The 15,822-nt window shown below is 42.2% G+C and overlaps 1 protein-coding gene across 1 annotated transcript in view; it reads left to right on the top strand.

The window, feature by feature from the left end:
• Positions 1-15,822, top strand: part of DPP3 (dipeptidyl peptidase 3) — a 107,921-nt gene that overhangs the window by 35,351 nt on the left and 56,748 nt on the right. The window contains exon 2 of the mRNA XM_077456167.1: positions 11,649-11,941. Within this exon, the coding sequence (XP_077312293.1) occupies positions 11,669-11,941 (273 nt within the window). The 5' untranslated portion in view covers positions 11,649-11,668. The remainder of the gene's footprint in view (positions 1-11,648; positions 11,942-15,822) is intronic.

Here is a 15,822-nt window from a genome sequence, read left to right as displayed (position 1 = left end):
GACTTAGATGTCACGTCAATAGTACTGTCTGCCCTTGACTCTTCTAATTTGTTAAATATAGATTGTAAACGATTAATGCGATCCATTGAGAAAAAAAAAAACAAAAAAAAAAAGGGGGGGAGGGGGCACAAGGAGGGGGTGGGAAAAAAAGGGGGGAAAAGAAAAAGGAAACAACTGAGAATAAAAATGGTGTGGAATGGAATATGAATCTGTTTAAAAAAAAACAATACTATAAGTAATACTATTAATTATATGTATACACACATAAAAACATCAGAGCTTCCACATGACAATTATCATAAAAAACAAAAAAACGATCATGTAAAGTCCATAAGATTGGTGACGGTCTTTGTTGTGAAATAGAATATTACACAAGCTTAATCATAGAGTCTGTGATTTTTTTCTTATATCAACTTGTAGGACATAATCAAGCCATCGATCAGTCTATTCATTGGCAGCGTCCTACTTGCTGCTAGGTGAGAGTGCTAACCACTACACCACTGTGTCTACCATATGTTTCAATCCACATTTCCTATTAGATGTATTCATTATAGTTATATTCACGGGGATCTGTCTAATGATCTGTTTTCTAACAGTTCTTTCACTGACACAGACCCCTGTCTAATAAGGTTTTAACTGCAGGAGGCTTAGTGACACATTAGGGGTTAACCTGAGAGACTCTGACAGTTCCCGCCCCTACACACTACCCGATGCCTTTATCTTTCTGGTTGCTGTATGCCGCTCCAGCTTTGACAAAGCGCAGGAGCGCGAAACATGTAAGCAGGAGAGTCGGCATAGCAACCTTCCCCTTCACAGCCTTCCACGTGACAAGCCTCTCATGTGATCCACAGCCGCTCGGACAAGCGGCGCTGCAAGCAGTGCAGCATTCTCTAAGCTGCCTATGTGTACAGCTGATATCATCTGGTGACTAAGCTTGATCCTTACCACCCAGCGTGCAGCATTACACCTCTGCCTCCAAGCCGAACGCTTCAGATGGAGCTGAAATAAACACCTCCCCCTCGGTCATCAGACTGGACTCATCAGCTCTGCAGCCCATTGAACACCTATGAAGTGAGTGTCCCTAGGAACGTTGTTCCATTCGTTTACACTGACTTTTCATACAACGCTCTGGGTTCTTTCAGATGATTGATTGCATTCATTAGGCATTCGATAGCTGTGCACATTGGTCTTTGGTTTTCACCTTTCCAAAGTTATAATTGAGAGATCTGAGGAGCTTTTCATTATCAAACATCTGTCCGTTTTATGATTGGTGTTTTTTATGTGTTTTAGATCCTGCAGGGATCAGATGTCTGTGTTCATTGTTTACATTTAATAAATGACATTTTAAAGTCTTTTTCACATCAATCTACTAGTCCCTTTTGATGCGCTGTTTTTGATCGTTTTTTCTATAGAACACTGCCTACCCTTTGTAGCACTCTTTAAATAGTTTATAGTAGCTGAAGGATTTTTTCTAGGATCTGGGGAATTCTTGATCATGTCCATGCAGTATTGCATGTCCATTGGTTTAACCATAACATAATTTCTAACTATGATATAAGGTGCTGTTAAATCTGCAGATGGGATGCGGCATGCAATGGGGAAGAGGCACTGGGTCCATCGATGAGAGTGGATGCACTGGGCCTAATTAAAGTACCACATCCACACCACAAGAACTAGTGAACCTGACTAACAAATCTCCCCTCTGTGCTAGCTGCCGCTCCTCCCTCCCTCCCTCAGTAGAGGATGTTGCTATACCTTCTTGGGCTCTTCCAATTTGTTCATCCCTTACCCAGGGGGCCGTGGCTCCTGCAGAACTACCTGCCTGAACCTATTGCTGGGGAACCCCATCCCGCTGTACGGACGGGGTCCTGGGATGCTGGGGCCGAGGACGATTTGTACGTAGTCAGAAAACTGCAGCATCCTCATCCTCTATTACCTGTGATGCTGGAGGTAATTGTTGGTATATCTGTGTATAATTAGGGGGCCCAGGGAGTGGAGCAGTAGGATTATTATTATTAGATTTTTTTTTTTATCTGCCTGGGATGGTCCTGAAGGTGCATATCTCAGTGCATATTTTAACCAGTTTAATCCTTCCGCCATCATATACTTTTTATCCCATTCTGGATTGGGTCAAACCATGGGAAAGCTTCCCTGTCTCCCAGGCACAGACCCTTCGCCAAATTTACATCAAACTCATTGTTTGCTCAATCTGGGAAAGGAGTTGGAACTATGCATTAACTCAATAATCCCATATGTTCATACAACATGCTCTTTACATGTTACAGTTTCAGGATTTGGTTTTGGAGTGGATTCTGACATTTTACCAAGTTTACACAACTATTTTCTTTCTCTAAGAACCTTTCTAGAAGGCTTAGGTGGGTCTGGGAGTTTCCCCTTACCCTAGGGTATTTCCCATCCTTTGGATCCAAAAGAGTGATTATGCAAGCGGTTCCTAGTATTGTAATAATTACTCACTACTCTGTGTTGAAATGGCTGTACAACACTCAAGTAGAGCCTCTGACAATGCCTTTCAACAACACAGGAGCTTTATAGCTTAAAGCGAGCAAAAATTAGAATACCCTTAACGCTCCGTCTCTCTGCCACTTGCATTCACCTTTCTCTGGGTCAATGGTGTGAGCCTAGCCAGAGGGGTGGGGTGTCTTGCAAAGATCAAGAGCACAAAACTTTTAACATTTCATTCTAACAGGACATTAAGCAATCTAACAAAAGCACAATAAGCAAAACATGCATATCACTCTTAACAGGTTGAAGGGAGTATTCCTACAACTATTTAAATTTTCCTAGGCTAATAATCTGTCTGTGAGCTACTTCAGCTCAAACAGACCTATCTGCTGTGCTCCCACGGCACTAGGGTTCATTGAAATGTGGCCATAATCGGGGTGTCATAAGACAGTATGTCTCACTTGCCTCTGATGGCGAAGTCACATTCCACTTCTGATCACCAGTAAGTCAGATCACAGCAGAATAAAAAAGGCACTTTAATATCCAAGAGGCTGCATGGCTTCTCTAACGTCTGACTGCTGTGATTGGCTCTCAGCAGTTACATGATCAGGTGGCATGACTGAGAACTGTCGACGACAGCCTGGTCAGTGTGGTGAGAGTACGCAGTACAGTAAGTACGCTCTCAGCACACAACCTCAGTCCTCTACACAGCACCACCGATCGCCACATGACGTTCGTCAGAATAACGCAACCACTTTGCGCACGTCATACTGTTATATGGTGGGAAGTGGTTAAAAGATCTAAAGGCTATTCCGTAGGCTGAGGATTTTTTCATCTTTAACCACTTAGACACCTTCCCGCCCAAGCCAATTTTTGAGCTTTCAGCGCTGTCGCAATTTGAATGACAATTGCGCGATCATGCTACACTACCCAAACAAATTTTTTATCATTTTGTTCCCACAAATAGAGCTTTCTTTTGGTGGTATTTGATCACCTCCTGCGATTTTTTTTTTATTTTTTTTTATTTTTTTTTTTTGCACAACAAATAAAAAAAACGAAAATTGTGAAAAAAAACAAACAAGTTTTCCTTTTTGTTTCTGTTATTTTTTAATTTTTTTTTGTAAAATAAGTACGTTTTCTTCTTCAATGATGGGCACTGATATGGCTGCACTGACTTGCACTGATGAGGCAGTACTGATGGGCACCAATAGGTGGCAGTGATGGGCACTCGTAGCCGGTACTGATGGGTACTTATGGGTGGCACTGATGGGTGGAATTGGGCATTAGTCATTGTATCTTACTTTATGGTGCCAGTCAGTGCCCATTTGTGGGCATAGATTGGGCACATGTGGATGGCCATGGGGTACATACCTGGCCATCCACATGTTGCCCACTTCCCTGGTGGTCCGGGCAGCTTCCCTGGTGGTCCGCTGATAAATAATCAGCGCAGACCCCCCCCCCCTCCCCCGCCTGGAGAGCCGCTGATCGGCTCTCTACTCGCGTCTGTCAGGTGCGAGTGAGGAAAAGCCGACCAATGGCTTTTCCTGTTTACATTGTGATCAGCCGTGATTGGACACGGCTGATCACGTGGTAAAGAGCCTCCGTCGGAGGCTCTTTACCGAGATCAGTGTAGCAGTGTATCAGACTGACACACCGCACCCCCGATCGCCACCATGGGCGTGCTCTGGCTGTTATCCTGAAGGACGTCATATGACGCTCAGTCAGGATAACTGTACCACTGCCCAGCCGTCATTTTGCTATAGGCCGGGTGGTAAGTGGTTAATATGTAATTTTATTCATATAGCACCTTACTTGTGAGATATATGCCCCTTTCCCTCTTTGTCCATGCCAGGTGATCCCAGCGCACCTCCCTTGATTCACTGTTTATTGTGCCTGACCTTTGCTTATTCCTTGAGCCTAAAAAGGCCCAACTTTTCTGAGGAGAAATTTCTTTCTCTGCGCAGTTACAGTAAGTACACTCTCAGCACACAACCTCAGTCTGCCATGGACATGTGTGGTAGCTGAGCTTTAAAGCCTACTTTTTCTGCAGTCGCATACATGAATTATGTGACCGGCAAGAGTTTAAGACTCCTGACAAATAGGCAAGACAAGACAGTCAAGAAAAGTTATTGTGGTTGACTGTACCTCAAAAACCTACGAGGTAGCAGAAAGCAGGTGAAAATCCAAATTGAGTTGAGAAATATGTCTTTTACATATATGCAGACTGGATACTGCAATCTGCAATTTTTAGAGAAAAGTCTGTTTGAGCTTGTTTGTTGCCTATCGAGTAGTACCAGGTTTTCCAGTCTTTAAAAATGGATTGAACAGAAACAAGTAATGTGTTTGTGAATTTTAAGTACACTCCTAGTTACCCAATACATGGCACGCAGTTACTGGCAGTACCCGCCTTTTGCCCAGACTAAGTAGATAATTGTGTGGTGTTTGCATGGTTGCTGTTGTACAAGGTAGAACTGATTCGCAAATCGGGTGTTTCAGCACCCTTTCTTCAATTTCCCTAAAATATCTGTGAGGATTCATACAGGATTCCTGAATTGTGTGATTCTGCACACATCAGACAAATCTGTGTAAAAAATATCCAGGCAGAGCAAAAATTTTGTAGTTCACTGCTAATAAGGAAAACTGTACAGAGACTTTAAACCAGATTGAAATGTGTGTATGAAAACTCTAAGCCCTTGTACACACGGTCGGAGAATCTGTCGGAATGAGTCTTATCGGACCGTGTCGTCAGATAATCCGACTGTGTGTGGTATGCATCGGACTGATTCCATCCGAATCTCCGTCCGACCCAATTTTCCAACATGTTGGAAATATTTCCCAACCAACTGGGCCGGACGGACCTAATCCGATCATGTGTAGAGCATTTTCATCGGACCAAGTGCCACGCATGCTCAGATGAAATTCCTACATCAAAGCTATTGGCTACTAGCCTGAATGTAGCTGAATGTAGTCCCATCGTAACGAAATTACGTCATCACGTTCTGAAAGATCGGATTTTTCGCCAACTTGGCCCGACCGTGTGTATGCAACAGTTTCGGACACAATCCGTCGGACTAAATCCGACGGGCAAAATCCGACGGATTTGGTTGGCAAAATCTCCGACCGTGTGTACGTGGGCTAACAATACATTTCTCTTATTTGCTCCCTAAATTTCCCTAAAATATCTGTGAAGAATCATACAGGATTCCTGGTTAGTGTGCTGGGAGTACGCAGTACAGTAAGTACACTCTCAGCACACAACCTCAGTTTGCCATGGACATGTGTGGCAAGGGAACAAGAAGGAAGCGCCACCTAAGTGCATTTAGGTGGCGCTTCCTTCTTATTCCCTTGTCTTCCTATTACAGAACTGGCTTCTCTCTAGGGATAGCTGAAACCCACCACCATTTCTTTTAGGACTTGTTATCTGTTCAGTCTATGGACTAAGGAACTGTGACTGTGTTCTTTACAGACATTGTTTCGTGTATAGAGGTACATATATCTTTGCGCTCAGTTTGCTTTTTTTATTGTATATGGACATGTTTGGCAGCTGAGCGTTAATGGCCACTTTTTCTGCTGTTACATAATCTCACCTCAGCAGTGCCACCTCTCCCTGAAGATCAATGGGAAGCTGATCAGGGTGAGCCATACGTTTTGTGTCCAAGCAGCAGCACAGTGGTTTATACTGTTAAGGCTCGTTTAACCCCACGGGGGTGTTTGATCTGGTGAGAGCAATCACATTCCCACAACACTGAGTGGCGCATCGGGGATGAGTGTTTTCTCTCTACATTGCCTTTTTGCACTAGTCACTTTACTTTACTACCACCTCTTGAAATACTGCAGTATGCGACTCTTCAGCGATTTCTGAATGCGATTCTGAAAAATTTTCCTGTGTTGAAGGACGTTCTTTGGGACTAAATTATTTTGCACGATTTTTTATAAGATTGCTGAGATTAATTGATTAGCACATTTTGGATTGCTTAGATTTTAAGTAGCACTTTTTGCATTTTTGTAATTTTATGTTCACTTTGAATTTCTTAAGTTTTTATGAATAGCAGAATATATATAGGTCACTGCAGCACTAGCACTTTATACATATATTAGATAATTAATATTTTTGATTGCATGGTTATACCCAATGCACATATATTTGTATGCACAGAGCTGCACATGCACAGGGTTTTAGCGCCATAGCCCATTTCTAATTTTCCATGTCTACATTACTAAGGCAGTTTTCTCCTCCAGCCTTGGTGGGGTTGGCGGAAATATTGACTCCTCTAATTGCATCTTCCCAGCATTGGAGAAAACGCAATAGGTCCCCTTCTACCATCCAGGACCCTCAAATAGAGGATCGGTGGATGGGGGAGGATGAGGCCCCCTCAGGGGATCGTGAGGCGTCTGACTCCCCTTCTGAGTAATCAATTGTGGAATAACCTTTTTCAGCTTCACAATCTGAAAAATTGCTGGTGCAATCGCTTACAGAAATGGTTCGCTCCACATTTAAGCTACCCTTAAATAAGTCAGCTGAAAAACCTGCTTCTTCTTTGGATTCCATAAAGCCTCCCCAAGCTATGCATGCTTTTCCTGTCCATCCGTTGTTAGAACAGCTTATGTATTCTGAGTGGGATCACCCAGATAAGCATTTTCTCCCTCATGAAAAATTATCAACACTTTATCCTATGGAGGAAAAATTCACAAAAAAGTGGAGTAAAGCAGCAATTGATGCTGCTATTTCCTCTGTGAATAAAAATGTAACTTGTCCTTGACAATGCTCAAATGCTTAGGGATCCAACCAATAAAAGATTGCAATTCCTGTTAAAAAGCTTGTTTTCTTTGGCAGGAACTGTAACTCAACCTGCAGTGGTGGCAATAGGTGTATGTCAATCCCTGAAGGACCAGTTGAGACAAGTGCTCAAGGTCATCCCTGATCAACAGGCACGAGCTGCCAAGGGCATTATGTTTTGCTATTGACGCTATTCGAGATTCTATTCTTCAGGCTTCACGCCTTACGCTTGTATTTGTACATATGCGTAGGATCTAATGTTTGAAAAAATGGTGAGATGAAGCACCATGCAAAAAACTCCTGGCTTGTTTTCTTTTTCACGGTGAACGGCTATTTGGTAAGGATTTGGATAAATACATCCACAAAATTTCAAGTGAAAAAAGTACCCTTTTGCCAATTCAGAAAGGAATAAACGTCCTTCATTTAAATGGACTCTTTCTCCAGGGTCAGCCTATAGGCAGTCACGATGGCCTCCACCGTCAGGTTCAAGAGGTAAACCTCAGGGTCAACCCCAGGGACAAAAAGTCCTGGGGAAGGAAAACTACAAAGCAGAATTCTGTGGCCTCTTTATGAAGGGGCCCCACCATTCGCGAGTGGGGGGGGGGGAGACTTCTGCAGTTCTTAACAGTCTGGCAGGAAAAGTTTCGGGACAGATGGATGGTCTCCACAGTAGCTCTGGGTTACAAACTAGAGTTCCGGGAGTTCCCGTCTCCTCGTTTTCTGAGATCAAACACCCCCAAAGATCCAGAGAGAAAGAAGACTCTTTCAAGCATTAGACCGGCTTTTGTCTCCAAAGAGTGATATCATGGAGGTTCCCATGGAAGAGCAGGGGATGGGGTTTTATTCAAACCTCTTCACGGTGCCAAAATCAAATGGAGATGTCAGACCCATTTTATATCTCAAGGATCTGAGCCGATTCCTAAATGTCCGCTCGTTTCACATGGAATCAATCAGGTCAGTAGTCTCCAACCTGCAAGTAGGAGAGCTTCTGACATCAATCGACATCAAGTATGCATACCTGCATGTGCCTTTGTTCCCCGCTCACCAAAAATATCTACGTTTCAAGATAGAAAAGCTCCATTTTCAGTTTGTAGCTTTGCCTTTCGGTCTAGCCATTGCACCCTGAGTGTTTACAAAAGTTTTGGTCCCTCCTCTGGCGAGACTAAGGGCTCAAGGTATAACAGTTATTGCATACCTAGACAACCTGCTCTTGATAGACAGGTCAGTAGCCCGCTTAGACAAAAGCGTGGTCACCACAGTTAACTACCTGGAAAACCTAGTTTGGATCCTCAACCTAGAGAAGTCTTCCTTAAAACCATTAAGAAGGCTAGAATACTTAGGTCTGACCATAGTGCCATAAAGGAGCTGGTCCAGGTCGTCAGGGCAAAAAAGGACCCTCCTGTTCGCCTTTGAATGAGGTTGTTAGGGAAGATGGTGGCTTCGTTCAAAGCCGTTTCCTATGCTCAGTTTCATTCGAGACTGTTGCAAAACAGCATCCTATCCGCTTGGAACAAAAAGGTCCCAGCCTTAGACCTCCCAATGCATCTATCTCAGAGGGTGCGCCAGAGCCTCAGTTGGTGGTTAACCAAGAATCTGCAGAAGGGGAGATCATTCATACCAATTACATGGAAAGTGGTAACAGATGCCAGCCTTTTGGGTTGGGGAGCAGTCCTGGAAGAGTCGACTGCCCAGGGGACTTGGTTCAGAACCGAAAGGACCTTGCCCATCAATATTCTAGAGATTCTGGCAGCACGCTTGTCCCTGAGGGCCTGGACATTCATATTGCAGAATTATCCTGTCAGGATTACAGCTTACCTGTAAAATAATTTTCTTGGCGCACATCACAGGACACAGAAGTCCCTCCCCTCTTTGGATACACATATATTGCTTTGCTACAAAAACGGAAGTACTCCCAATAATGGAAGGGGTTATATAGGGAGTGAACTTCCTGTCTTAGGACGTGCCAGTGTCCATCACCTAAAGGTGGCCTATATACCCACATAGTTATTACTATGGCACTCTGTGTCCCCCGTGATGTACTCCAAGAAAAGGATTTTACAGGTAAGCTGTTGTAAAAAATCCTTTTTTATTTTCCCTCTCCTTTCCTTTCCATTTCCTTTTCCCTTTTTCTTTCTTTCCCTTTCCTTTCTTTTCTTTTTCCTTTCTTTTCCTTTTCCTTTTTTTTATTTTTATTTTTATTTTTATTTTCATTTTCCTATTGCTTTTCCTTTCTCCCTTTCTTTTCCTTTTCTTCTGTAGTTACCAACCCTTTGCAACACTCCAGAAACGATACTGTATATGAGCACCCCAAGGCCCATCTTGAATCTATGTTCATTTCCTATTCTACCAGCCGTGAAAGACCATACACATATGGATCCTTTTAGTATCAAAGGATCACCTCGCGAGAATACACTGATCTGTATATTGCTGTATGGTCTAAAATATATATTCCTTTTGTAATTTTAGCAGATTTTGCTTTTATGATTGTTATGAATCTGTGTACAACTAATAATGCCCTGTACACACGGTCAGACTTTCCGATGGAAAATGTGCGATTGGATCTTGTTGCCGGAAAATCTGATCGTGTGTAGGCTTTTTCCGTCTGAATTTCCGACACCAAAAGTTTGAGAGCAGGGTATAAAATTTTCCAACAACAAAATCCGAACGTTTAAATTCCTATCGTATGTAGACAATTCTGACAGACAAAGTGCCACTCATGCTCAGAATAAATTATGAGACAAAAGCTATTGGCTAATGGCCCGTTTTATAGTCCCGTCGTACGTGTTCTACGTCACCGTGTTCAGAACTATTGGATTTTCCGACAACCGTGTGTATGCAAGAGAAGTTTGGGCCAAAATCCGTCTGAAAAAATCCGACCGTGTGTACAGGGTATAATCCTGGGTGTACCTTTTTTGTTTGCTTTCTGTTTAAAAACAAAAAACAAAAAAAAGCCCTCAATAAAACCATTGAACAATCAATAATGTTATACACAAAATTACCCAAACTGTAATGGGTAAATTTTTGCTAGTCTATAGTATATATGAAGATTTTAGTAGTCTTTTGAAAGAAGAATGATCATAGACCTTCTGTATTGCCCCATAGCAATAAAATATATTTACTCTTTTACTATACAAACCGCCCAAAACTGTTCTTTGAACCTGTTGTGAAATTTCACATTTCATAATTTGTGATGTTCATTTCGTCATTTGTAGGGTGCTCAGTATAGCCTTGCCTATAAGAAAATAGTATAGTGAATCTTTTTTGTTGTTTTGCCGGCCTGAGTTTCTGTAATCAAAAATAAGACCAGACATGAGAAGCAGGATTCCATTCAATAAACTGTAATATGTGCCCAGTCTACACAATGGCAGATCCATGTGATTTTTTATTTTTTTTTGCTTTAGTTAAATATAACAATGGTTTACTAATGCAAAACAAAAAACTCAGTAGAAGAAATCCTATTTAAATTTGTAATAATCCTTAAGTCCCAACTCCATGAAACCTAATAAACTCTACCTTGCATTGGGGCTGCACCCGCACTTCAAGGGTTTACTGCTCATTTCAGTGTAAGGGGGTGAAAAGAACTTTTACTTACCTGATCCTTTGCTGCCCTAGTAGTCAGTGCACCACATTTTAGCAGTGGATTGCCCTGCTTCTTCCTCACTTAAAGTACAGGGCTATGATCCCTGGCATCAGTCCGGATGATGTAAGAAGACCTTAGACTGCCAGAGCATAGGGAAGGAGAAGCTGTGGGGACTGATCTAATGGTGCAGGGCAGCCTGCAGGAGCAGAGGATCAGGTAAGTAGGAGTGCTTTACCATGGGGGGTGCGGCATGTGAGAAGAGTGCTTTATCATATCACCCTGACCTAAACAAATCGTTAACTCTTATGCCCTGTACACACGGTCGGACATTCCGATGACAAAATACGTCAGATTTTTTCTGACGGATTTTGGCCCAAACTTGTCTTGCATACAGTTGTTGGAAAATCCAGTCATTCAGAACGCGATGACGTACAACGGGACTATAAAAGGGGCAGTAGCCAATAGCTTTTGTCTCGTAATTTATTCTGAGCATGCATGACACTTTGTACGTCGGAATTGTCTACACACGATCGGAATTTAAACAATCAGATTTTGTTGTCGGAAAATTTTAGATCCTGCTCTCAAACTTTGTGTGTCGGAATTTCCGACGGAAAAAGTCAGATGGAGCCCACACACGATCGGATTTTCCGACAGCAAGATCGGGTTGGCACATTTTCCGTCGGAAAAGTCCAACCGTGTGTACAGGGCATTACACTGCAGGTGCAGCCAACAATGCAAGAGAAGATTTTTAGGCTTCCTGAAGTTCAGCTTTAAAAATGTTTCCATGTACTTATTGTACTTACAATAATTATTCCTTCTTTACTTCAGGAAGAACATCTACAAGCAACATGGTACCCCCATCTCAATATGTTCTCCCTAACGATTTGCCAGTTGCTTTGTTGGATTGTGAAGAGGCCTTCTCACTCCTTTCAGCAGAGGAGAAGCTTTATACCCATTTCATGTCTCGAGCCTCGTTTTATGGTGGTTTAATAGTTTTGTTTCAGACTTCACCGGAATCTCCAGCCATATATATTCTGCTGAATAGGATTTTCAGGGCTCAGGATGCTTCAGCGCTACATGGAGTGGCTCTCACCCAGGGACTAACTGAGGATGAATTCCAGGTATACTAATGTTGTGCACTGCCTGATTAAGCAATCATTTCTGTGACTTTACTTTTTTCTTTATGGGTATGCCTGACCAAACTTGAGGGATATATGAAAATACATTTAGGAACAGCCATTATTTCAGAGATCCTTTTACTACTACACATGTACATGCAATATTCTTGCAAGTCATTAAATTGATCTACTTGTTTCTCATAGGAAAGCAGTAAGCAAATTACGCTAGCTTAGTAGTTCAGTTCTTTCTTTTATCTGGAATAAATAAACATTATCATTTACCCCTGGAATGTAAGAGGAGAGGGGGAGGGAAAGGGAAAAGGAGTAGGATAGGGGGAAAAGGGAAGGGGGTACAAAAAGTGGGGGGAGCCAGGGATGTGTTAATAAAGGGGATGGATAGGTATAGTTCTATTTCCTCATATATTCACTTTTTTGGTCAGAGGTCCTTGCGTTTGCAAATCTTTAACTCTTAAAGCGGAGGTCCACCCTAAAGTGGACCTTCCGCTCATTGGAATCCCCCCCCCCTCCGGAGCCACAATTGGCACCTTTCAGGGGGGAGGGGGGTGCAGGTACCTGTACAGTACAGGTATCTGCACCCACTTCTGGCGTAGATTCTGCAGAAGGCACGCCCCTTTCCGCAGAATCTACGCCCCTTTCCGAAAGTCCCCCGCTGCCTGCTGGGAAACACATGGATCCCAGAGACAGCGGGGACTATCCTTATTGCGCAGCGCGACTCGCGCATGCGCAGTAGGGAACCGGGAAATGAAGCCGAAAGGATCCACTTCCTGATTCCCATACCCAAGATGGCGGCGGCAGCACCCGAGAGACGATCGAGAGATCGGCTTCGAGTGCCAACATCGCGGGTGCGCTGGGCGGGTAAGTGTCACTATTTTAAAAGTCAGCAGCTGCAGTATTTGTAGCTGCTGGCTTTAAAAAAAAAAAAACGCGGACTCCCGCTTTAACCCAATCACCCCATATTTTTTCTATTTTTTTGGGGACATTTGTGGCTCATGTATGTAAGTTTATAAAGTGGTAGGGTAGAATCAATCATAGCTCTCTATTGCGAAACCGTGGGAGGCTCCGGCTTCTTCCATTTAATCAGGATGGCCTTCCTGGCATAAAACAAGCCATAAAATATAAGCAACCGCTTGTGTGTATTTGGTGTAATAGTATCACAGGTACCCAGATGAAGGCTAATGGGGTCCATACCTACAGTCAAGCTTCCAACTGATTTTATCGTGGTAACCACTTCTGTCCAAAACTGCTGGATGAAGGAGCAAGACCACACGATATGTACCCAATTCATTAGCACACTTAGGGCATCTATCAGTTTGAGTTGGGTATATGGAGTCTCTGAGGAATATAGTATGCTCTGTGAAGAAACATGAGTTGACTATATCTGTCCCTAGCCAATATCCTCAATGGGATGTATAATGTTAGATCCCTTTCTCCCATTCTTCTTCAGCAAGGGCAGGTATATCCTCCATCCATTTATGAAACAATTTAGTCACTCTGCTCGAATTCTCGTAAGATATCGAAAGATATAGCAAAGAAAGGATTCTATCCACACTATTGGAAATAAGGACTGCATACAAATACTTAAAGTGATTGTGAAGGTTTTTTTTTTTTTTATTTATTTTTTTTTTTTTTAACCTTTTGCTTGCTGGGCACTTAAACCCTCTTCCTGCCCAGACCAATTTTCAGCTTTCAGTGCTCTCACTCTTTGAATGACAATTGCGCGGCCTTGCAACGCTCTATACAAATTAAAATTTTCACACAAATAGAGCTTTCTTTTGGTGATATTTAATCTCTGCTGTTTTTGTTTTTTTGTTTTTTGCTAAAAAGACAGAACATTTAAAAAAAAAAAAACTCCCCAAAAAAGTTTCATAATTTGTTATAAAATTTTTAAAACAGGTAATTTTTCTCCTTCATTGATGTGCGCTAATGAGGCTGCACTGATGGTCATTGATAGGTGGGCACTGGTGGGTACTGATATATGTGGCACTGGTGGGCACAGATGAGGCAGCTGTGGCTTTCAAAAAATGAAGTGGGGTACATATATTTTCAAAGGAGTTCAATTTTTTGCCTGAGGTGAAATCCTGTAAAATCACTTTCATCCCCAAGAGCTCTCAACCAGGGCTGTCTGAAGCTGCCCGTAGGCATGAGATTGTTGGCCAATCCACCAAAATGGACAGATCAGGAGGCTCAAATTTATGTTTGTTTATAGATACTGACAACTGCGCAACCGATGAATACTGATTTTCAGGTGTCATAATCTACACATATACAGTATCTCACAAAAGCGAGTACACCCCTCACGTTTTTGTAAATATTTTATTATATCTTTTCATGTGACAACACTAAAGAAATGACACTTTGCTACAATGTAAAGTAGTGAGTGTACGACTTGATATCTAAATGATGCCTGCAGTTGTAATGACTTTATTCTTGAGGGTATCTGCTAAAAAAAACATAATGTTTGGGGGTGCGATGTAATTTTCTAGCAAAAAAATATGATTTTTTACATGTAGGAGAGAGATGTCAGAATTGGCCTGACAGGCAAAAAAAAAAAAAAAAAAAACGCAAGACAAAGGCATAAGCATAAGGAGCTAGTATGCATAGTTAGTACTAAGTTCATTATGACACACTGCTCTGCCCGGCACCATGTCTCCCAGAGTTATTTCTGGGTATTGCGGGCTCTGGCGCTGTGATTGGCATGCGCGTGGAAAATATCCACAGTAGCTACAGGTATGCCTTATTATAGGCTTATCTGTAGTAAAAAGTGTTTTGTAAGGGTACAACCATTTTAAGTGATAGACCTGTTCTCCTCCAGAGACGTTTTCTTCATCTGAATCTTTTATCAACATTTGACAATGCATAACCTTGTGCTACCTACCAGTTTCCAAATCTGTTACACTTGTTGTGTACCACTTAACGGTGTACATCCTTCCATGGTTATCCTGGTTGTGTCTTTGAGGCAGGCCTGTTTTTTTTTGCTTTGGGCACTGGATTTTGCATAAAGCACTCAACTTGGTATAGAGCAGTATGTGTGAAACAGCAGGGTTCTATACAGGTCCAGAGCCAAGGTCTATTCTTCTGGTTCCCAGACTCTGAAGACACCTTTTGGGGTAGGACTACCATGACAGGCAAAACATGGACCTTAATACAGTGGGGATCGAAAGTTTGGGCACCCCAGGTAAAAATGAGTATTAATGTGCATAACGAAGCCAAGGAAAAATGGAAAAATCTCCAAATGGCATCAAATTATAGATTAGACATTCTTACAATATGTCAAAAAAAGTTAGATTTTATTTCCATCATTTACACTTTCAAAATTACAGAAAACAAAAAAATGGCATCTGCAAAAGTTTGGGCACCCTGCAGAGTTAATATCTTGTACTGCCCCCTTTGGCAAGTATCACAGCTTGTAAACGCTTTTTGTAGCCAGCCAAGAGTCTTTCAATTCTTGTTTGAGGTATCTTTGCCCATTCTTCCTTACAAAAGTGTTCCAGTTCTTTGAGATTTCTGGGCTGTCTGTCACGCACTGCTCTTTTAAGGTCTATCCATAGATTTTCAATAACGTTGAGGTCAGGAGATTGTGAAGGCCATGGCAAAACCTTCAGTTTACACCTCTTGATGTAATCCCCCATGGATTTTGAGGTGTGTTTAGGATCATTATCCATTTGTAGAAGCCATCCTCTCTTTAACTTCAGCCTTTTCACAGATGGCATCAAGTTACCATCCAAAATTTGCTGAAATTTTATTGAATCCATTTTTCCTTCTACTCGTGAAATGTTCCCTGTGCCACTGGCTGCAATACAACCCCAAAGCATGATTGATCCATTCCCATGCTTAACAGTTGGACAGAGGTTCTTTTCATTAAA

This window comes from Lithobates pipiens, unplaced genomic scaffold, assembly GCF_037356315.1.
Source record: "Lithobates pipiens isolate NorthernLeopardFrog02 unplaced genomic scaffold, aLitPip1_a1.2 Scaffold_10, whole genome shotgun sequence".
Taxonomy (NCBI): domain Eukaryota; kingdom Metazoa; phylum Chordata; class Amphibia; order Anura; family Ranidae; genus Lithobates; species Lithobates pipiens.
The sequence above is the reverse complement of the archived record's forward strand: the minus strand, read 5'-3'. Positions and strand labels throughout refer to the sequence as shown.